Source organism: Gorilla gorilla, chromosome 5 (assembly GCF_029281585.2).
Source record: "Gorilla gorilla gorilla isolate KB3781 chromosome 5, NHGRI_mGorGor1-v2.1_pri, whole genome shotgun sequence".
NCBI classification, from domain to species: Eukaryota; Metazoa; Chordata; class Mammalia; order Primates; family Hominidae; genus Gorilla; species Gorilla gorilla.
Window position 1 is genome coordinate 193,894,082 of NC_073229.2, and position 24,482 is coordinate 193,918,563.

Below are 24,482 nucleotides of genomic sequence, written 5' to 3' on the forward strand. Positions count from 1 at the left end.
CCCAAAGTCTTAACTCATTTCAGCATTAACCCAAAAGTCCACAGTCCAAAGTCTCATCTGGGACAAGCCAAGTCCCTTCTGCCTATGAGCCTGTAAAATCAAAAGCAAGCTAGTTACTTCCTAGATACAATGGGGGTACAGGCATTGGGTAAATACAGTCATTCCAAATGGGAGAAACTGGCCAAAACAAAGGGGCTAGAGGCCCCATTCAAGTATGAAATCCAGTGCGGCAGTCAAATCTTAAAGCTCCAAAATGATCTCCTTTGACACCAAGTCTCACATCCAGGTCACACTGATGCAAGAGGTGGGTTCCCATGGTCGTGGACAGCTCTGTCCCTGTGGCTTTGTGGGGCATAACCTCCCTCCCAGCTGCTTTCACAGGCTGGTGTTGAGTGTCTGCAGCTTTTCCGTGCTCATGGTGCAAGCTGTAGATGGATCTATCATTCTGGGGTCTGGAGGATGGTGGCCCTCTTCTCACAGCTCCACTAGGCAGTGCCCCCGTAGGGACTCTGTGTGGAGGCTCTGACCCCACAATTCCCCTTTGCACTGCCCTAGCAGAGGTTCTCCAAGGGGGCCCCACCCCTACAGAAAACATCTGCGTGGGCATCCAGGCGCTTCCATACATCTCCTGAAATCTAGGCAGAGGATCCCAAACTTCAGTTCTTGACTTCTGTGCACCCCTAGGCTCAACATGATGTAGAAGCTGCCAAGGACTGGGGCTTGCACCCTCTGAAGCCATGGCATGAGCTCTATGTTGGCCCCTTTCAGCCATGGCTGGAGCGGCTGGGACACAGGGCACCAAGTCCCAGGCTGCACACAGCTCAGGGACCCTGGGCCAACCCATGAAACCACTTTTTCCTCCCAGACCTCTGTGTCTGTGATGGGAGGGGCTGCCATGAGGACCTCTGACATGTCCTGGAGACATTTTCCCATTGTCTTGGGGATTAACATTTGGCTCCTCAGTATGTATGCAAATTTCTGCAGCCAGCTTGAATTTCTCCTCAGAAAATGGGATTTTTCTTTTCTATTGCATTGTCAGGCTGCAAATTTTTCAAACTTTTATGCCATTTCCCTTTTAAAACTGAATGTCTTTCACAGCACCCAAGTTACCTCTTAAACACTTTGCTGCTTAGAAATTTCTTCCACCAGATACCCTAAAACATCTCTCTCAAGTTCAAAGTCCACAAATCTCTAGGGCAGAGGCAAAATGCCATCAGTCTCTTTGCTAAAACATAACAAAAGTCATCTTTGCTCCAGTTCTTAACAAGTCCCTCATCTCCATCTGAGACCACCTCAGCCTGAACCTTATTGTCCATATCACCATCAGCATTTTGGGCAAAGCCATTCAACAAGTCTCTAAGAACTTGCAAACTTTTCCACATTTTCCTATCCTCTGAGCCCTCCAAACTGTTCCAACCTCTGCCTGTTACCCAGTTCCAAAGTCGCTTCCACATTTTTGGATATCTTCTCAGCAGCACCCCACTCTACTGGTGCCGATTTACTGTATTAGTCTGTTTTTGCGCTGCTGATAAAGACATACACGAGACTGGGCAATTTACAGAAGAAAGTGGTTTAATTGGACTTACAGTTCCATAAGGCTGGGGCAGCCTCACAATCATGGTGGAAGGCAAGGAGGAGCAAGCCCCGTCTTACATGGTTGGCAGCAGGGTAAAGACAGAATGAGGAAGACACAAAAGCAGAAACCCCTGACAAAACCATCAGATCTCATGAGACTTATTCACTACCACAAGAACAGTATGGGGGAAACTGCCCCCATGATTTAATTATTTCCCACTGGGTCTCTCCCACAACACATGGGAATTACAGGAGTACAAGTCAAGATGAGATTTGGGTGGGGACACAGCCAAACCATATCAACTAATGAGTGAAAAAAGAAAATGTGGTATATAGACACCATGAAATACTACTACTCAGCCATAAAAAAGAACAAAAGAATGTCTTTTAGCAGCTTGGGTGGAGCTGGAGGCCATTATTTTAAGTGAAGTAACTCAGAAATGAAAAACCTAATACCTTATATTCTTACTTGTAAGTGGGAGCTAAGCTGTGAGTACACAAAGGCATACAGAGTGGTATGATTGAATTTGGAGACTCACAAGGGGGCGGGTGGCAGGTGGGTGAGGAATAAAAAATGACATATTGGGTACAATGTATAGACTCAGGTGGCAGGTGCACTAAAACCTTAGACTTCACTACTATACAATTCATTCATGTAACCAAAAGCCACTTGTACCCCAAAAACTATTGAAATAAAAAAAAATTAAATAAAATAAAAGATTAAAAAGAGTGCACCTGTATAGGGTCCTTGCCATGAATGGAGCTTGCAGGACTGGCAGTTGCTCTGAGCAAGTCACTGAGCAAGAAGTGAGTGAATGTGAAGGTCGAGGGCATGACCACAACTGCTGTAGGTGTTATAAACACTGGACACTTAGGCTACACTAAATTTGTTTTAAAATATTTTTATTTCCTCAGTAATAGATTAATATTAGTTTACTGTAACTTTTTTACTTACTTTTTTTTTTTTTTTTTTTTTGAGACAGAGTCTCACTCTGTCACCCAGGCTGGAGTGCAGTGGTGCGATTTTGGCTCACTGCAAACTCTGCCTCCTGAGTTCAAGTGATTCTCCTGACTCATCCTCCCAAGTAGGTGGGATTACAGGTGCACACCACCACACCTGGATAATTATTGTATTTTTAGTAGAGATGCAGTTTCACCATGTTGGCCAGGCTGGTCTCAAACTCCTGACCTCAGGTGATCCACCCACCTCGGCCTCCCAAAGCTAATATCACTTAGCTTAAAACACAAATGCATAGTGCAGCTGTACAAAAATATTTTATTTCTTTATATTCTTACTCTACATGCTTTTTTCTATTTTGAGCTTTTTCTTACTTTTTAAACATTTTTGTTAAAAACTAAGGGATAAACACAAACATTAGCCTAGGCCTGCATGGAGTCGGGATCATCAATATCACTGTCTTCCCCTCCACATCTGGTCCCACTGGAAGGTCTTCAGGGGCAGTGAAATGCATGGAGCTGTCATCTCCCTGTGATAACAATGTCTTGGCCAGGTACAGTGGCTCACACCTATAATCCCAGCAATTTGGGAGGCTGAGGCGGGTGGATCACTTGAGGTCAGGAGTTCGAGACCAACCTAGCCAACATGGTGAAAATGTGTCTCTACTAAAAATACAAAAATTAGCTGGGCGTGGTGGCGCATGCCTATAGTCCCAGCTACTTGGGAGGCTGAGGCAGGAGAATGGCTTGAACCTGGGAGGCAGAGGTTGCAGTGAGCTGAGATTACACCATTGTACTCCAGCCTCGGTGACAGAGCAAGACTCTATCTCAAAAAAACCAAACAGGCTGGGCGCGGTGGCTCACGCTTGTAATCCCAGCACTTTGGGAGGCCAAGGCGGGCAGATCACGAGGTCAGGAGATCGAGACCACAGTGAAACCCCATCTCTACTAAAAATATAAAAAATTAGCTGGGCGTGGTGGCGGGCGCCTGTAATCCCAGCTACTCGGAGAGGCTGAGGCAGGAGAATGGCGTGAAGCCGGGAGGCGGAGCTTGCAGTGAGCTGAGATCGCGCCACTGCACTCCAGCACTCCAGTCTGGGTGACACAGTGAGACTCCGTCTCAAAAAAAAAAAAAAAAAAAAAAAAAAAAAACAAAACCAAACAAAAAATTAGCTGGGCATGGTGGCACTTGCCTGTAAACCCAGCTGCTCAGGAGGCTAAGGCAAGACAATCCCTTGAGCTCGGGGGTGGGGTGGTGGGGGGGAGGTTGCATGAGCTGAGATCATGTAACACTGCACTCCAGCCTGGGTGACAGAGCGAGACTCTGTCTAACATAAAAAAAAAAAAAAAAAAAAAAAAAAGCAATGTCTTCTTCTGGACACTTCCTGCAGAACCTGCCTGAGGCTGCTTTATAGTTAATTTTTTTATAAGTAGAAGGAATGCACTCTAAAATCATGATAAAAAGTAGTAAAGGAAATAATAAACAAAAAGAATTTTTCAGCTCCATCATAATCTTATGCCACCAGCAATGTGATATGGTCAGTCATTGGTTAAGACATCCTCATGTGCAACATGATTGCTCATACAGATTCTCATCACTAATTTGAAATAATAATAGTCAACAAACCTGCCTATAAGTTTTATTATTGCATTCAACAGTAAACAACAATTATTGTTATATTAAGAATTCCTGTCCTAAAAGATCTGTAAATATTTTGCTGATAAAACTAGGTGCTTTCTAACTTATAAAATGTATTTTCAAAGTCTACAAAGCAGCTAAAATATACTTGATGTGAAATGAGAAGTAATTTACTTAACGATAGTATATCTAAGGAAATGCCCTCCCAACTGTGACCTGAGGAGGTAGGAAAAGGAGAGTCAGGCGCCGCTGGCCCTGCGTTACGGGGGTGCTCGGTGCCTAGTGGATGGCACCCAATAGAGATGGGAACACACTTGGGAGAGAGAGCAGTAATCACACCATAGGGTAACTGTGGTTTAGGAGATTCCAAAGTCTCCCTCAACATCGCTGACCCACAGGAAGGGCCTGGGATTACTCTCCTAAGCCACATATAGCAGAGAGACCAGCACCTAGTGCTTCACCCTTCCAAAGTTAGAGCTAACTTTTCTGTGCATAAATCAGTCTTAGATTAGTCAGTGTGCACAGATTAACCACAACCTCATCACATTCGGAAAAGAGATCAGATTGAGCTTATATCTCTTGAGCTCCCCACCCCTGCAGTGCAGGGCGCAGGACAGCCTTACCTCAGGGTTCTCAGGTCCCACAGTTTCATCCCATCACCAATGGCCGTAGTCAGGAAAAGGTTATAAGCCTGAGGCTGTTGGGTTGTAAATGATGAACCCTATAATTTTAAGGGGGAAATCAAGATGTACTTTCAAAGGTTGAGTTAATAAGCGTTATGCTAATGATATCTCATAATAGCTGATTCTCAAGTAAGATATTAACACAAAGTTTTTTTCTTACTTGTAACAATTTCAGAATTGGACTCCAAAAACTTCTACATAAAGTAGTTAATGAGGGTATATTTTGACCTAGAGAAGTATTGATGTATGTTCTCTTTATGTGTAATGCCACTGAGAGTTACAGAAGTACAAAATGGTCAAAAAAGACCAAGATAGTAATACACCAAAATTCATGTTTACAGTTTAGACCATAAGCCACATTCAATAAATCATCTGAAAGATGCCCCTCAACAAGACACTTAAAGTTAAGGTGAGTTATTAATCTGCCAATTATCAACCCCTAAATGACACTCAGCAGGCTCCTGCGATGACTATGTGGGTGAACTCCCACGGGGCCTCGAGTCCCGGCCCTGACTCTGACTTGCTCCCCTTTCCCTGTGCTGCTATCAGAAGCAATTCTCACTAAGTGGAACTGAACTCGGCTCCATCTACAGAACCATTTGACACAAAACATCACCTAAACATTTGTGATAAATAATGATTTCCATCCTCCTTCTAGGTCAAGAATATTAAAAATATTAAGACAAATTTCATGAAGGATAGATGTGCCTACAAGTCATCCTTCATTTGCAAACAGAAAATAAAGGCTTACTAAGTTCAATAATAACAAGCTAATAACAATTCAAGGCCAGGTACAGTGGCTTACACATGTAATCCCAGCACTTTGGGAGGCCAAGGCGGGCAGATCACCTGAGGTCAGGAAAATGTGAGACCAACCTGGCCAACATGGTGAAATCCCGTCTCTATAAAAATACAAAAAATTAGCCAGGTGTGGTGGTGTGCGCCTGTAATCCCAGCTACTGGGGAGACTGAGGCAGGGGACTCGCTTCAACCCAGGAGGTGAAAGTTGCAGTGAGCCAAGATCACACCACTGCACTCCAGCCTGGGCAACAGAGTGAGACTCCATCTCAAAAAAAAAAAAAAAAAAAGAAAAAGAAAAGAAAAGAAACAAAGCTGTAATACATGTTTTAAATAATAATAATTCACACTAATAATTGAGCAGGTATTCAACAAATATTTACAGATCATCTACTGAATGCTGGTGTTACATGAGGTGCTCAGCATAAAAAGAAGAAAATGTAGGCTTAGTTTAACAAAAAGACAGAGAAGATAATGGCACTAACAACACCTGACAGACAGCAGTTGCTAGTATATGTAGGCTAAAGAGTAAAAAACTGAACAGAACAGAAATAATATGTAATGACCAAACCTTTCAAGAGAAAAGGTAAACTTTTAAAAAATGTGTTCAATCCAATAGAGGGTGAGGAAGAAGAAATAAAAAAACAAAGAAAATTCAGGATAAGTAGAAAGCAAAGAAATAAAAAATGTGGAAGAGAAAGCACAAAATGATATCAAATATATGAATAATCATAATTGCAAACAGACTAAACTCAACAAGGAAAAGAGAGATAATATTAGGCTGGATTTCATTATTATCATTATTGTCATTATTTCACTTTTGTTTTAGGTTCAGGGGTACATGTGCAGGTTTGTTACATAAGTAAACTTGTGGCACAGGGGTTTGTTGTACAGATTATGTCATCACCCCGATACTTAGCCTGCTACCAATAGCTATGTTTTCTGCTCCTCTCCCTCCTCCCATCCTCCACCCTCAAGTAGACCCCAGTGTCTGTTGTTCTCTTGTGTTCATGAGTTCTCATCATGTAGCTCAAAATAGCATAGTATTGATAATAAAGCCACATACCTACGACCGACTGATATTCAACAAAGCCGACAAAAACAAGCAATGGGGAAAGGGCTCCCTATTCAATAAATGGTGCTGGGATAACTGGCTAAATGTGCAGAAGGTTGAAACTGGACCCCTTCCTTACGCCATATACAAAAATCAACTCAAGATGGATTAGACTTGAATGCAAAACCCAAAACTATAAAAACCATGGAAGATAACCTAGGCAATACCATCCTAGACACAAGAACTGGCAAAGATTCCATGACAAAGACACCAAAAGCAATTGCAACAAAAGCAAAAATTGACAAGTGGGATCTAATTAAACTTTAGAGCTTCTGCACAGCAAAATAAAGTATCAACAGAGTAAACAGACAACCTACAGAATGGGAGAAAATATATGCAAACTATGCATCTAACAAAGGTCTAATATCCAGCATCTATAAGGAACTTACGCTGGATTTTAACAAAAGTTCTGAAAACCTAATAAAAAAAAAAAAGTCAAAACTGAAAGGTGAGGCTCAAACAGCACACGTGAACTCTGAGGAGGCAAGATTATATAAGCACTAGAAAAAAAACAGATATAAGGTAAAGAAAGCCTCATTAGAAACAGTTTCTTCAAGAACATGATAAAAGAAATAACTGCACATGAAAATATAAGAAGACTGAACTTAAATATCCCTAATAACATTCCCTTCAAATACATAAAGCAAAACTCAATAGAATTACAAGAAGAAACTAGCTGGGTGCGGTGGCTCACACCTGTAATCCCAAGTGTTGGGAGGCCAAGGCGGGTGGATCACGAGGTCAAGAGATCGAGACCAGCCTGGCCAACATGGTGAAACCCTGTCTCTACTAAAAATACAAAAATTAGCTGGGTGTGGTGGCGGGCACCTGTAGTCCCAGCTACTCAGGAGGCTGAGGCAGGAGAATTGCTTGAACCCAGGAGGTGGAGGTTACAGTGAGCCAAGACCGCGCCACTGCCCTCCAGCCTGGCGACAGAGCAAGACTCCGTCTCCAAAAAAATAAAAAGAAGAAGAAGAAGAAGAAACTGACAAGATTACAATCATAATGGTAGATTTTTAACACATCTCTCAGTAATTAAAAAAATCAAGCAACAAGAAATTAGGAAGACCTGAACAATTTAAACACAATTAACAAGGGTGAGTCAATGAATATCTGGGCAAACATGTACCAAACAGTCAGCAAAACCACATTTTTCTCACACACCTATGTAATATTAAAAACAAACCATAGTATCCAGTTTTCAATAGATAAAAAATCTCAAAGATACCAAGAAAATCAATACTATATATGGAGAGTGCATGCTCTGAACACAATGCCATAAAATTAGAAACCAACAACAAAAAAGATGACCAAAAATTAACTCATGTGGAAATCTAAAAGCATACATCTGAAGCTTGGGTTGAAAAACATCATAATAAACATGAGAAAATATTTAGTGCTGGAAGATAATAAAAATAGTGCATGCCCAAACCGGTAAAGTGCAATTTCAGCATGAAAAATCAAGCAACAGGGAGATACGGGGTTTGACACCATGTGTAAGAGGCTAACGCTAGGCTCAACAATGCACAATGTTGCTGAAGCAGCATCCTTGTGGGGGATCAATACCCAGGGTTCGTTGCCTAGCACCAAGATTAAAGACACAGTCACAAATGAGCAGCAAGTTTAGGAGCGAAGATTTCATAGGCAAAATAAAAAGAAAGGAGAGCAGCCCTCTCTCTCTTTCAAGAGAGAGGGGTGTCCCAAAGGGAAAAGCCGGCATGTGGCGGACTATGCCAGATTTTATAGGCAGGCTTGAGGAAGCGGTGCCTGATGTATGTAGAGCCCACAGATTGGTTCCATCAAGTGTGACTTTTACATGGTAGGCAGGGAAGGCTGGTTGCCCCACCCTAATCTTTTTTTTGAGACCAAGTTTCACTCTTGTTGTTCAGGGTGGAGTGCAATGGCATGATCTCAGCTCACTGCAACCTTCTCCTCCCTGGTTCAAGTGACTCTCCTGCCTCAGCCTCCCAAGTGGTTAGGATTACAGGGTCATGCCACCACACCCGGCTAATTTTTGTATTTTTAGTAAAGACCGGGTTTTACCATGTTGGCCAGTCTGGTTTTGAACTCCTGACCTCAGGTGATCCACCCACCTCTGCCTCCCAAAGTGCTGGGATTACAGGCCTGAGCCACTGTGCCCAGCCACCCCACCCTAATCTTATTATGCAAATGGACTTTCTACTTGGCCAGCGCCATCTTGCCTGCTCCTTACTGTACACGTGGCTGGCAGAAAAGAAAAGATGGAGCCACCATTTTGAACATGCCTATTCCCAGGTAGCCTTTCCTATTGGCACAACTGCCGGTATTCACGTTTACAAGCTTCCAACTTGTTTAACTCTGCAGCTCGATTTTACAGCCTGCTCTTCATTAGAAAAGAAAATGATTTGGGGGCTGTTTTTCATTAAAAGGAAAACCTTAGGGAGGATTCCCATACCTTCATTATCTGCCTAAGTAATTTCTTCTTAACTCCTGTATCATTGCTTCTGAATGGGTACTAGGGAAAGACCCATACCAAATTCAGTAGTGGTTATCAGAGAAGAAGAAAAGGGAGGGATGTGGGTAGGGTTTTCTCTGCATCAATAATCATTTCATTTCTTTTTTAAAAATACAGCAAGATCTAAAACTAATAAAGCAAAATAACATAAGTGACTATTCCTGAAATCTAGAATCATATGTAATAAAATTATTTCATTAAAAAAGCTGTTTAAACTTTTACACATTGTTTTTAATTAAAATTAGCTGTCTAGTATTATGTATTTATATCACAAAATAGTACATATTTTATTCAGAGGCAGGCAAAGAGTAGTATCCTATCAAGTTTTAAAAATATATAAAGTATCTACACCGGCTGTGACTTTAAGGATATCAATAAATCATAAAACATGTCTGCATTTTCATTTTGTAAATGAGCCATTTAATAATATAACACATAAAATAGGAAAATATGACCATCACTTTTTGATGCATCTGGCACTCTTGTTAATACAATACTAAAATGAATTTAAAATTCCATTTGTCCAACAGAATTAAGATAACTATAGGAGTAATTCTCAGAAGAGATCATGTTAATGATGGTGCACTAGGATGACTGCAAAAAAAAAAAAACCAACATTATTGATGCATGACTAATGTGGCTGAGCTGGTTACTAAGCTTAGAAGAAATTAGAAATGCCCTGTTTTATATGTTACTGGAAATACAGCATTTGGGCCAATGATAATTTCTGCTTCTCCTGTATTTGGACTTGTAGGATGACAGTTCGTGAGTAGCAGCCCCCACATGGCTATGGTTAGTTTGATGTACATTGTGCAACTGAACAAAAATGTAAGATAAGTTTTTTTTTTAAAAGCTATTAAAATATAGTGTAAACCTCTGTAACCTTACACTCTTTCCCTTTCATTCCATCAAATACCATTCAGATGTTTATTTTCAGGAAGTAAAACCCGTAATTTTCCCATAAAAAACCTCAGAACTATTTTTCTTAATATAACACCTCTCATCCAAGAGTACACCACAATGATTCACAAAATATTACAATCCTTACTGAAAGACCACATAGATTTGACAAGATTCAGGCTACTGTATAGTCATTGCTCAAGCTGTTGAAAAATGTAGACATTTTAAGCAGTTTCCTAAAGCAAAGACACTAAACCTCTTAACAAAAAGCTAAGATTTTAAAAGAGAGGAACTCTCCTTGAATTGGGAAATTAGACGGTCACTATGTCATTCCAGGAACAAAGCGAGGCATATCTACACAACAATGGCTCTTCACAAGGCCAACTTGTAAAAACAGTCTTCACCACAGCACTTGGAATGAAATATCCTATGCGCCTCTTGTCGACAGAAAGAGTAAAACTCTGTAAAATATTGGAAGAAATTTATTCTGGGCCAAATATGAGTGACCATGGCCCGTGACACAGCCCTCAGGAGGTCCTCAGAACATGTGCCCAAGGTGGTCAGGTGCAGCTTGGTTTTATACATTTTAGGGAGGCATGAGACATCAATCAAAGACATTTCCGAAATACACTGGTTTCCCACCTGGGAAAGGCAGGAAAACTCAAAGTGGGGGCTTCCAGGCTCTAGGTAAAAGTAAACATTTTCTGGTTGACAATTGGTTGAGTTTCTCTGAAGACCTGGGATCAATAGAAAGGAAATGTTCAGTTTAAGATAAAAGACTGTGGAGACCAAGGTTCTTTTGAAGCCTCATAATGGCTGCCCTTGGAGACAATATGTGACAAATGTTTCCTGTTCAGATCTTTAAAAGGTGCTAGACTCTTAATCTGTTTAGGATTGGGAGGGCCTGGAAGAAAGAGATCTAGCCATGTTAATAGAGATTCTTCACATATGAATGACTAATGTGACTGAACTGGTTTTCCCACACAAAGGACAGCTTTGCAGGGCCATTTCAACATATGGCAAAGACACATGTTTTGGAGTAAAATATTTTGATTTTCTTCCTTGTCTTGTAATGTTATGCCAGAGCCAGGTTGGAAAGTAAGTCATGATACATAAGGTTAAATAAAACCCATCTGACGAGAATTGATGGTTTTTAAAGCATGACTCCTCAGACCCCTTAATCAGAGCCTAGTCCTCACCCTTTTAGGACACACCTTACCTGCAGGGATGCTGTCTCAGGGAGCCAGTTTGTCCAGATGTCCATCAGGAATGTGACAAGAAAATGAATCTTGGGACCCCCAAATCACTAAGCCAAGGGTAAAGTCAAGCTGGGAACTGCCTCAGGCAAAACCTGCCTCCCATTCTATTCCTAAACAAGATAGCTACAAAGATAAGAAGCTACAGACCTCCCTCACAATTTGCCCACGAGGAAATTCCTTGTGGACAAAGGACAGACAGAACTCAAAGACATCCCTCTGAGGCTTCCCTGAGACAAATGTGTATCTCATTGCTTCCTCTCCCCTATTGTTTATGTAAAAATGATGATTCACTGAGCCAGACTAAATTGTGTATTCAGTGGAAAGCTGATCAAGGACTCAAAAGAATGTAACCTTTTGCCTCTTATCTACTCATGACCTGGAAGCCCTCGCCTCAAATCCCACTTTACCTGACTGAACCAAAGTACCTGGTACACATATTGATTGATGTCTCATGTCTCCCTAAAATGTATAAAACCAAGCGGTGCCCCGACCACCATCGTCAGGACCTCCTGATGCTATGTCATGGGTGCATCCTTAACCTTGGTGAAATAAACTTTCTAAACTGACCGAGACCTGTCTTAGATATTTTGAGTTAACAAGGGGCTCGAGGTCCACCCCTCCACCGGCTTCACCACACAGTCCACCTCCTGTACTCTGCTCCTCCAGACATAGACACAGACCTGCTCCTCCTGCACTCTGCTCCTCCAGACATAGACCTGGCACCCTTCCCTGTGTCATGAACCTGCTGCTCTAGTTACCTGGTCAGCACAGAGCACCTGACCTTGTGTAATACACGTGTTCCTATGTAAGAAAATACAATCCTTGAGCACAAGGACTTTGCCCTCTCTTCATTCATCTAACTCTTCATTCACAGAACACTGCCAAGTGCACAGCAGCAGCTAATAGATATTTTAAATGAATTAATAGGTACTTTAATGAATACTATAATTAAAAGCACATATACATATGCATACACATGCATGCACATATACATACATACACCCATGCACGCTCGCATATGCATATACACACACATGCACACAGGCATATACATACCCACACATACATTCATGCATATACACACACACACATGCACGGACACATATACATACCCACACACGCATTCACACATATACACACACACACATGCACGCATGTAGACATACGCACACATGCATTCACACATACGCACACACATGCACACATGCCTATACATACGCACACACGTGCATTCACACATATACATATGCACACATGCACACACACATACATATGCACACATGCACGCACACATATACATACCCACACATGCATTCACACATATACATACACACACACGCACACATATACATACACACACGCATTCACGCATATACATACACACACACATGCACGCACGCATATACATACCCACACATGCATTCACACATATACATACCCACACATGCATATACATACCCACACATGCATTCACGCATATACGTACACACATTCACACATATACATACACACACATGCACACATATATACAGATGCACACACATGCACGCATGCATATACACACCCACACATGCATTCACGCATATACACACGTATTCACGCATATACATATGCACATACTCAGGCATTCACACACAGGCACATATACTTGCACACATACACACTCTGAAAGGAAAATCAATCTCTGGGCCCCCAAATCACCAAGCTAAAGGGAAAAGTCAAGCTAGGAACTGCTTAGGGCCAACCTGCCTCCCATTCTATTCAAAGTCACCCCTCTGCTCACTGAGATAAATGCAGATCTGACTGCCCCCTTTGGAAAGACTCATCAGAAACTCAAAAGAATGCAACCATTTGTCCCTTAGGTACCCAGGACCTGAAGGTCCCCTCCCCGACTTGTGTCTTCCTGCCTTTGCTTCGAGTTGTCCCACCTTTCCAGACGGAAGCAATGTTCATCTTATGTATGTTGACTGATGTCTCATGTCTCCCTAGAACGTGTGAAATCAAACTGTGTTCTGACCACCTCGGGCAAATGTCGTCAGGACCTCCTGAGGCTGTGTCACGGCACCCGTCCCCAACCTGGGCAAAATAAACTTTCCAGTTTCACTGAAACCTGCCTCAGATATTCAGGGTTCACACACACACACATACAAACCAAATTTAAGGTGGGAGGAAATGAGCAGTGGTATATTTAACTGCTATTAGGAACAGGTATTGAATTAAGAGTTCAGCCCAAAGTCAGACTGTTAACACTTTACTCTCCATGGCCATTTCACTGAATGTTTATAGAAAAAAAGAGAACCACTTGGAAAACGATATGAATAAAACAATCTCCACAAAGAGATGAAGAAATGACTGAAAACGAAGTTTAACATAAAATCTATTATTCATTATTTTTACCAGAGCTATAAAAACAGGAAACTTTTCAAAGAAGTGATATTTTTACTGTGTCCCTCCTCAGGAGAGCACTGCAGTGTTTCGACACGGGAGAAGCGTCCCGGTGAAACAGCCATTGCAAAATTACAACTGAGACAGTGAAAGAAACCTGACCTAACCAACTCTATCTTGCTTCTAACCTCCAAGCCGTCCTTTTCATTCCCGGGCTGAGGCCAAACTAACTTGGGGAGGAACTTATAGTTTAACTTTGAAACAAAGATGGTAACAACCCTTTCCCAAAACAAATCCCCTTCTTGCCTGGGGACCAGACTGCCTTTGTAGGACCTACAAATTAGCTCAAAGATTAGAAATTATGGTTTAGGAGTAATGTAGCTGGAGGCTACAAGATTCTGACCACCTCCCCCACCCCTACCCAAAATTGCTCCTGGGGATAACATCACTATTGTAAAACCTAAGATCAGTGCTTGAGATATTTTGCAGACGTGCACTGAATGGATCAGCTGGTACCCCACCCGATCAATAAACTGGTTCAGCTGGTCGTGCGGCCCCCACGCAGGAACTCACTCAGCACAAGAGGACAGCTTTGACTCCTGATGATTTCACCTCTGACCTGACCAATCAGAACTCGTGATTCACTGACTCCACCCACCCACCAAATTATCCTTAAAAACTCCCACCCCCAGATTCCTGGGGAGACTGATTGGAGTCATAATAAAACTCCAGTCTCCCATACAGCCGGCTCTGTGTGAATTACCCTTTCTCTATTGCAATTCCCCTGTCTTGATCAACTGGCTCTATCTAGGCAGCAGACAAGGTGAACCACTGGGCGGTTACCCCAGTGGCTCAGCTGTGGCCCTCAGCCAGTGACGGCACCACTCACCGGGCCTGCAGCCTTCACGCAGAAGTCACAGCCTGCGTACCCACTCACGTGCAGAGACAGTGAGGGTCCAGCCAGGGTGCCCGAGAGAGCCATGGTGGGGGAGGATCAACAACCCACATTTGGGATGAATTATTCTGAACCATTTAGAAGAAAAACTGGTCATTTACTTATTTATTTTGTTTTTAATTGACCCATAAGAACTGCACATATTTTGGGGTACAGCATGGTGTTTTGACACACACACATGAGGCCCCAATCATGGGATTTAGCACATTGAAAACTCCTCCCAACGGCTACTCAGTGCCAACCTGGGCCTGTTTTCCTCACACTGGCTGAGGGCACACCTCTCTAGGTCCTAGTAAATGAGCCTAGGAGTGACACAGCCTGAGCAAAAAGAAGGTAGACACAAACACAAACAGCAAAACCAGCTAACAGACAGCCACCCACGAGGCGAGGTGAACACCAGACACAGAGGATTGGGGACATGGGGCCCTGGAGACACCACATGCCGCGTGTGGGGTCAGGTGTGCAGTGTGTCGGGTCAGGTGTGTGGCGTGCGGTGTCAGGTGCGCCGTGTGTGGCGTCAGCTGTGTGGCATGTGGCAGGTGTGCGGCGTGCAGCATCAAGTGTGCCGTGTGCTGTGTGTGGTGTCAGGTGTGCGGCGTGTGGCATCAGGTACACTCTGGATCCGAGGACAAAGAACACCCACGAGAACCTTCCAGGTGTGCAAAAGGAGATTCGAAGCTCACCAGAGTGCAGCCCCTCATGCGTCTCTCTCAAGCTCGAGTGACTTAGTGAATGAAACGCTCGTGTCCACTCGGAACTGCTTAGGGAGCCGGAGGGAGGCTGGGCTGTGCCCTGGTGCCATCCCCGATCCCCCTCAGCCCAGCCAGGGACATACAGCACCTAAATCGAAAACGGCCATCAACCGTTTCCAGGGAGTCAGGTGACCTCCCAAGTTCTCTAATAACTAAAGAAAACTTCATTAATTTTCATAAATAAAAAGGATAAAGTAACCGATTTAATTACATAAGTTTCCCATGAGAGTTTGACAACCACTGAGAAGAGAGCTCACCTGACCGTCAACTAGAGCCCTTGCTGTGGCCTGTGACTGATGCCTGGCCCATGAGACACATGAGCCGCGGCCATGCAACCCCATGGGATGAAAAATTCGAGATGTGTGTTCACTGCAGCTCCAGGTAGATGGCACGAGACCAGGAACACAGGTTCCCTTGAGTCAGAGCACGGAGAGTACAAGAACAGCCGTCCCACAGCCTGGCTGGGCAGCCAACGCTGGCAGCCCTCACCCTCGGGGCCCGGCCCATCCACTGAGGGGACCTGCAAGATGCAACTCCTGTTCTAGGCTTCACTTGGCATCTGCAATAAACACACACGTAGCTGCTTCTCTTACATCACCACTATGGAAAGCCAAAGGCTGAGTCCTGGAGTGCCCGCGCCAGCAGCAGGTCATGGAGTTCTTCTGGGTCCAAGATGGCCCTGCTGAAATACTGAAAAAGGAAGGCAGATCCAACAGTTGTAACTCAAACAGGCCCCTTGAAACTGCCAGGACTGGGCTTGGACTAAGCAAGCAATTTTTGAGCACTGACTGTATGCTAGTAAGGGATGGCTCTGTCCTCAAGATGAGAATCTCACAGGAGAGAGGATTAATCACACGTCATTCCGACTGCACTGATGAGCCCTGGAACAGCAGTGTAGACACAAGACCAAGTAAGGGGCCGAGTCCAACTACTGAGAGGCCAAGGAGGCCTCCTGGGGCGGTGGTGGAGACTGAGCCTGGACAGTCGGAAGGGTCTGCCTGTGACCCAGGCCACAGAGCAAGAGCACAGAGTGCAGCTGGCGAACGCTCAGCTCCACCTTCTGAGAGCCCTGGGCTGAAGTGCCGGGGACCAGGCCCGACGGGCTCAGTCCTGTGTCTCAGAGTCAGCCCCGTTCACTGGGTTCACTGTCAGGTGGGTGCAGTCAGGAAGCCGGCAGGCAGGTGCAGTCGGGAAACCAGTGTGGAGCCTTAGCTGCTCCGTGGGGTCAGAGCTTAGGTGCCAGTGGTGCCTGCTCAGATCTCACACCGGCACCCCTACTCCGTCTGGGGCTCTGAGGGGGGATGAGGATGCCCCGTGCTCCACGTTCATGACGCTGTGACTCTGAGGACAGAGCCTGCCTCTTCTCAGCAGATAGAGCATGTGTGTCACATGGGAGCTGGCCCTGATGCCCTCTTGTGACTGTCCAGGCCACCACAGAAGCCGACCGGGGTGTGAGAGAATGGCCCAGCCCAGCAGCCCGGGCTTCATGTGGGCGCCAAGCTTGAGACTGGGTCTGAGGCGTCACCAAGGACACTGACAGGGTAAGAAAGAGAAGATGGTACAGGGTCTGCATGCAGCCTCGGGCTTTTATCCTAAAAGCTGCTGGGGCCTCTGAAGAATTGACAGTGAAGATTAAAATAACCCGAATGGGGTTCTGAAGGCACAGGTCAACAGTGGGTGATGATAGGCGGAGACAAGCCCGCGGGGACAGCTGCTGGGGAGCAACTGCAGGCCATAGGTGGGACAGAAGACGGCAGCGCTAGGCCTCCCACACCTGCACCTATGCGGGTGTGGGTGTCGCCTTCCTGAGGTTTTGCACACCCACAGAGGGTGACAGAGGGGGGCTGTGCTGTGGTGAGCAGGGTGGCTGCAGAGGCACCAGCCAAGGGGGGTTGCATTGCCTGTGGGGCTGGGTGCAGAACACAGCAGGCTGTGCCAGGCTCCTGCTGCCTTCTCTGGGCCACACAGTGGGCGGTGGGGGGTCAGGCCCAGGCCCCTCCTGCTGGTGCAGCTGTCCCCTCCTCCTTCAAGGCTCAGCCCCAGGATCACCTCCTGGGGAACACCTTCCCTGACCCCGCCTTGTTCAAAGGCCCCACAGACTACTTCATAAACTGAATACACCTCCTGCCTCTGACCTGGAAGGTGATCCTGAGGATGACATCACGCCGCTTTCCACATGAGTCCATACCGTGCAGCTCAGAATGCACTCACACCACGTCCGTGAGTAAGTAGATGAGGCCATTGTTCCACAACAGAGCACTTCCTTGCGAAATGGTCACCCTTCACAGCAGTGGTTTTTAGACACACAGAACCAGCCCTTCGAGAGGCCATGCATTCATCCAGTGTGTAAAACAGATAAAGGCAGAAGTCTCCTGGCGGACTGGGCATGAGGATGCTCCGCTGTGGACGCCAACGGCACCACTGGGCAGTGCCTGTGCCTCCGAGGAGCTGAAAACCTGTACTCTAAAGAGTCCTCACTGTAACAGATCAGCAGCTGCCCTTCTCCTGACAGCACATTTCTCATTTCCTGGTAAGGAGAGCAGGGTTCTGATGTGAAAGGCCACAGCGGCTGTAACTCAGGACTGGTCCTCCAGCGCCGCTGTAATTCGTCAGGGTCCTCCTCCATGATTTCCTCGATAACTCCTCACCACCATCATCTAATTGCTGATTTCTAACATATATTTAGAAACAATGTTCATTACAGTAAATTAAATGGGACAAGAATGAAATTTGATGTTTTAAGTCTTGAAAATAAATGTATTACAATCAAACTAACAAAATATAAACATCTTTTTAAAAACAAATCTTAATTATGCTACAAATTCACTTCCTATATCTTCGTTCTCCAAGTCAATGCTTTTTTACGGCTCGAAGTGTTCTAAAAAATCTATGATGATGCTTCCAACACAACATATTTTAAAAGCCAGAATAAAGCTAAATGTAAACACAGCCTCATCTGGCTCAAGTCTCCTCAATTATTGAAATAAAAGATAAAAGAAGCCAAAATGACATCAGCACTAGAGGAAGAGAGGAAAAACACGTATCAGAATGTGGAGATCGTCTACGTATTGGAGCGCCATTCACCATGCCTGCTGTCCTGAGGCTCCCGAGGCGAGCCAGGCCCAGCGTCTCCATCCTCCTCCCTTGGTGCTGTGCACGGGGAGCCTCCACATTGCTCAGGCAGGTGCAGCCACAGCATGGGGTGTGATGTGAAGTGTCAGGAGCTGGTTGACCTGGTCAAGATACTGGGTTCACTTGAGATAACCTGACATTTAGATGGTGAAGAGGGAAGAAAAACGGCATCCAGGCAGAGGAACTGGGCAGGCCTGGAGTCCAACTCCCAGCTCACAGCCCATGCAGAGGGAGGAGGGAGGCCCTGCACTCTGAGTCCTCATCCATCGAATGTCCTCGCTGAGCCTGTGAGAACACACAGGGAAAAGCCACGGCGTTCCAGAGACTTGGTGAACATTAGTTCCTAGCTGTGACACTCAAAACATTCCACACACAGACTCTGCCAAGCACCTAGGGGTGACTCGGCGCCATGGTCTGGACGTTGCTCTCCCCACAGAATTCATCAGTTGAAACCCCCGTTGCAATGGTATTAAGACGTGGGGCCCTTGAGAAGTGATTAGGTCATGAGAGTGGAGTCTGCATGAACGGGCTGAATGCCCTTATGAGGGAGGTTTCAAGGAGTTTGTATTTCCATCCACCACTTGAGGATACAGCAGGAAGGCCCCGCCACTCAAGCAGAAAGCCCTCATGAGACGCTGATCTGCCAGTGCCTTGATCTCACACCTGCCAGCCTCCAGAACTGTGAGCAATACATTTCTGTTGCTTGTAAATATCCCAGTCTAGGGCATTTTGTTACAGCAGCCCCGACAGACTGAGACTCCACATTTGGAGCCTCATGCGCATCAGCCCGCCGGCAGGATTTAAAATATGAGTCGCTCTACCAGCAGGAACACAGCGTGTCACAGGGAGACCAGGACACCACACGGCTTTCCGTGCAAACTTGCTGACCACACAGGATGCTAAACAAGTTTATTCAATCTTTCTATTTCTCCATTTTACGTGCCTTTAAACTCCTCGTAAAACCAAAAGTTTTATCTAACAGTATGTGAGAATGGGTAATGCCAGTTCAGATGCAGCCTTCTCTCATCCTCCCAGGACAGGATGGCTGTTCCCATCCCTACTCTCTGGCAGTGATTCCACAACATTTTATGGTGCGTAGAACAGTCAGCCTTGTGCGAATGTTATTCCACCCGTGACTACCACCTTCTGCCTTGTATTTCTTTGAACACTGAAACCATATCTAACTCAGCTTCTGATCTGCTGCTGCAGCTGGAGAAATTCTTGTGCATTTGTCCCTAAAACTCACAGGAACAAAAGAACTGTGTGAGAGTAGTTGCATGTGGAACGTAAGAGTTTTCTAAAGCAGTACCCATCAGCCTCCATAAATTCATATTTTAAAAATTAGAAAAATAGCTTTCACTTAATGGACTTAGCACATACTAAGAGATTTACATACATTTAACCCTTTAACAGAGAAAAGCTTTATATATGCAAAAGGTTAGAAACGCTTCTATTATGAAGTGGGAACAGAGAGGAAAGGAAATAAAATTACAAGATCACACCAAATAGCATCATATCATTTTCCAAAATAATTCCCTTGAAAATATTAGAAAATTGGTTAGCTAAAGTTAAAAGAATTATCTTTCCCATTATCTTAAACCTTGCATGTTATTTTTTAAGTTATAAATTAGAAAGCATTAAAAACTCCGAAATTATATTTTGCATTTGCAACCTAAACATCTGAAACAATTTTAAAAAATTTGGGAACTAAATTGAAAAAAAATCTAAGCCTGAGCTCTAATAGGCCAAGTTTTAATCTAGACCAAGTTTTATGGCTCTGTCATAAACCCCAGAAAGAAAAGAACAAAAAGAGAAAGAAAATAGGGATTTATAATGGAAATGCTGACAGACTATTTTCCAAACACCAAAAATAAATTATATTTGGCTTTGCAATGACCACCTTTAATAAGAGTCATGCACAACCAATACAAAATTAAATGAACTAAGAAATATTTTTCTAGTAATTGACAATGTTTGAGACAAGCAGCAGCAAGTGTCAGAAAGCATGGTAAGAAATATGTTTTAAATGTAAAATTGTCCGGGCGCGGTGGCTCATGCTTGTAATCCCAGCACTTTGGGAGGCCGAGACAGGCAGATCACCTGAGGTGAGGAGTTTGAGACCAGCCTGGCCAACATGGTGAAATCCCCTCTCTACTAAAAACACAAAAATTAGCCAGGCGTGGTGGCCCACGCCTGTAATCCCAGCTACTCGGGAGGCTGAGGCAGGAGAATCGCTTGAACCCAGGAGGCGGAGCTTGCAGTGAGCCGAGATCACGCAACTGCACCCCAGCCTGGGCGACAAGAGCGAAACTTCGTCTCAAAAAAAAAAAAAAAAAGGAAAATTTACAACATGAAAGAAGCTTCACGTATAAGATTCATTTATCTTCATGACTGAAATTTTTAAACTCAAGAATGACAATGTTTGAGAAATTTAGTCAATTCTCACTTAACTGTATTATCTAAAGACTCACAGACTTTTAGAAAAACTGACCAGATAGACAACTACATAACATCTCAGGAGAGACTTTTCTTGTTAGCAATCTTTATCTTTAGATAAATTTTTAGATATTGCATTTTGAGAATAATATATCAACAAATTTTAAATACTATTTGTCAGACTTTAACCTCTGAAATCTACATGCTGACGAGTCTTTTTAAGAAACCATTTTTTTCTCTAGATTTACATCTACTTTCTTATACAAAGAATCGAATCCTTTGCTTTCTGTTGGTAACAGTGAGTCGCAGTTCAAATCGGCGCATGTCAAGTGAACAGATTCCAGGTTCCAGGTACGACCAAGATCAGACACAAGACGGCGCAAACCCTAGTCTGCACTCAGGTATCTTAAAGTCAAATGTCTTTGCGTGGAAGTTTCACTAAATAAATTTAGTAGGTCAGACTTATACTTTAACATTCTACATCCAAATATTAGCTATCAATATCTCATTAAACTGCACTTGAATTTAAAAGGAATCATAACACCTAAAAAATAAGACAGGTTGGTCGGGCGCAGTGGCTCACGCCTGTAATCCCAGCACTCTGGGAGGCCGAGGCGGGTGGATCACAAGGTCAGGAGTTCAAGACCAGCCCGGTCAACATGGTGAAACTCCATCTCTACTAAAAATATAAAAATTAGCCAGGCGTGGTGGCACGCGCCTGTAATCCCAGCACTCTGGGAGGCCGAGGCGGGTGGATCACAAGGTCAGCAGTTCGAGACTAGCCTGGCCAACATGGTGACACTCCATCTCTACTAAAAATACAAAAATTAGCCAGGCATGGTGGCACGCGCCTGTAATCCCAGCTACTCGGGAGCCTGAGGCAGGAGAGTCATTGGAACCCAGGAGGTGGAGGTTGCAGTGAGCCGAGATCATGGCACTGCACTCCAACCTGGGTGACACAGGAAGATTCCATCTCCAATCAATCAATCAATCAATCAATAAGGTGGGTACTAGGCTAACAATCATTTTAAAAGTTAATAACTCAATTATTAAATTCATTTAAAAGCTGAGAAATATATAAAATCTAGCAATCAAATCTTTCCCTAATCTTGACAGATCTTACTGCGAAATTAGTAGTATCAGATCATGGCTCTCAAATACCAACAGTGCTGCCTAGTCTCATCATAAATCACCAAACTGACTTCTTTTTCCTTCACAGCTTTCCCAGAAAACACAGAAACATGGAGTATTACACACAGCACTGATTCAACTAATTCGCACTTCGTTTGTGAAGTATGCCGTTTTCATAGCCTCGTAAAGAAGTTACAGGATTCTTCAAAGGGATCCCTTCACTCATCTGAGACACCCACTGCACAGTGTTTAAAAACATGTTTGCTCTGGTTTATATGCAGGAAGAGTCTAAACAAAAAGAAAAAATGCAGAAAAATAATCTTTTCTCCAACAACTCTCCCCAAGCTGATATTTCCATGGTGTTATTCAAACCAGAAAAGCCTTCTATTGAAACTTGAAATGTCCTATTAATGAACCGGGTGGTGGGGCGGGGGGTTGGAAGATTAAAAGGAAGGCAAGATAAAGACGCCTGTCGGAGCCTTTAAACCCTCCCTTCTCTGACCAAGGCTGCCCACAGGGAGGGCACCGAGGTCGGCTTCGCTTCCGCAGGCAGCCTCCCCAGGCATCCTCCTGGCCTCCGAAGCTCTGACTACCCCACACTGCCAAGTCCCTGGATCTGCCTCTCTGAAGAGCCATCCAGACCGACATGCAGGGAGACCATCTTCCTGGACACAGAGCCTCTGAATCCCGGGGTCTCTCATGCTGCACCCGTTAAAGTCTTCCTGTGGCCCTGACACCTCCATCTCCCCTTTATCCAGAAAAGATGCAGGAACAAATCTGCTTCAATGTAATTTAACTTAGCAGCCCAGAATCTTTGCTCTTTCTGATTTGAACTGATTAAAAAACTTTATAGATAATCAGACCATACCTGTCCTATTAAACAGAAATTTAAAAGACTCAAAATGTGGGCCGGGCGCGGTGGCTCACACCTGTAATCTCTGCACTTTGGGAGGCCGAGGCAGGCTGATCACGAGGTCAGGAGTTCGAGACCAGCCTGACCAACATGGTGAAACTCCGTCTCTACTAAAAATGCAAAAAAAATTAGCCAGGCGTGGTAGCTCATGCCTGTAATCCCAGCTACTCAGGAGGCTGACGCAGGAGAATCACTTGAACCCAGGAAGCAGAGGTTGCAGTGAGCCGAGATAGTGCCACTGCACTCCCGCCTGGGTGACAGAGCGAGACTCTGTCTCAAAAAAAAAAAAAAAAGAAGACGCAAAATGTGTTAACCTGTGGATAACAAAGTCTGTTTAACCAACATTGCAATACTTCACTTGGCAAAATGATACCCTGAATCACGATACAAATGCCAGACGCATCGTAAGTTAAATCCTTAACTTGGAAAACCTTTCCAGGCATATCAACAACCAAAATTGCAGTTTTAGTCCTAAGAAATACAGTTTTGTTCCCAAGACTTAGAGGCCCTCTTGGGTACCAAGTGTCTTTTGAACCGTGCAGCTATCAGACAATGAACTCATCAAATGTTTCTCCTGTAATGCCACCCTTTAACCTACCGCTGTGGATATTTGTAAACTTTGTCTCTGTCAAAACAGACTGGCTGTATCCAACAGCCTCCACCTTCAAAAAAAAGCTACTGATTTAGCAAGGCTGCCCCAGTTCATAGAACCTATGTGTCTACCATGCAATCCATTATTGCTTAACATATGCAACCCTATCAAGTTTTATGTGAGAACGTTTTACTAGTAAAATCTTAATATGGGCCCATAAAATAGTCAAACACAAACGTAGAAAACTTAACATTCAACATGATATTAAAATATCTCCTAGGGTCAAACATCAAGGCTTCGAATAATTTAATGATCAATAAAAATTAACATTGAATTTGGTAGCAAACACTTATAAAATGGCATCATACATTTGTATCTGTTAAATGCTTTAAGCACATAGTTTTACAGATGATACATGTTATCCAAAAACTTACTCACTTTATTTTGGCAGATTTGATGGACAGGCCGTGAGTGGGCTTCTGCTTTCACCGCTGCACTGCAGCCGGCGTTGAGGTCAAACACTTCCACGGTCCTGTTCCGGCCAGCTGCGAGTACGATGTCTGCGATAATCCAGTTAGGGAGCTCTTCTCAACACTCTTACCCATGGGGAAGGGACAGTTCCCTCTCTTTTACTAATAAAAACTTTGGAATATTAGAAGACTCACGAATGGATGACTAGTTAAGAATTTCTGAAATGCCGCAGGAAAAGTCCTGAGTCCAGTCCAGCCCCACCCCATCTGACTCCAGGTGTTGGCAAGAGCAGGTGG

General features: G+C 44.2%; 1 protein-coding gene across 12 annotated transcripts in view; it reads right to left on the reverse strand.

Moving 5' to 3' along the window:
- Nucleotides 1-24,482, reverse strand: part of WDR27 (WD repeat domain 27) — a 251,268-nt gene that overhangs the window by 158,376 nt on the left and 68,410 nt on the right. For 11 of the 12 annotated variants that reach the window (XM_063708010.1, XM_063708008.1, XM_055391692.2 and 8 more), the window contains 2 exons: nt 24,154-24,275; nt 4,795-4,892 (listed from right to left, as the gene is read on the reverse strand). In XM_063708010.1, coding sequence (XP_063564080.1) covers nt 4,795-4,892; nt 24,154-24,275 — 220 coding nt within the window. The remainder of the gene's footprint in view (nt 1-4,794; nt 4,893-24,153; nt 24,276-24,482) is intronic. The other variant, XR_010134419.1, reaches the window with a different exon arrangement.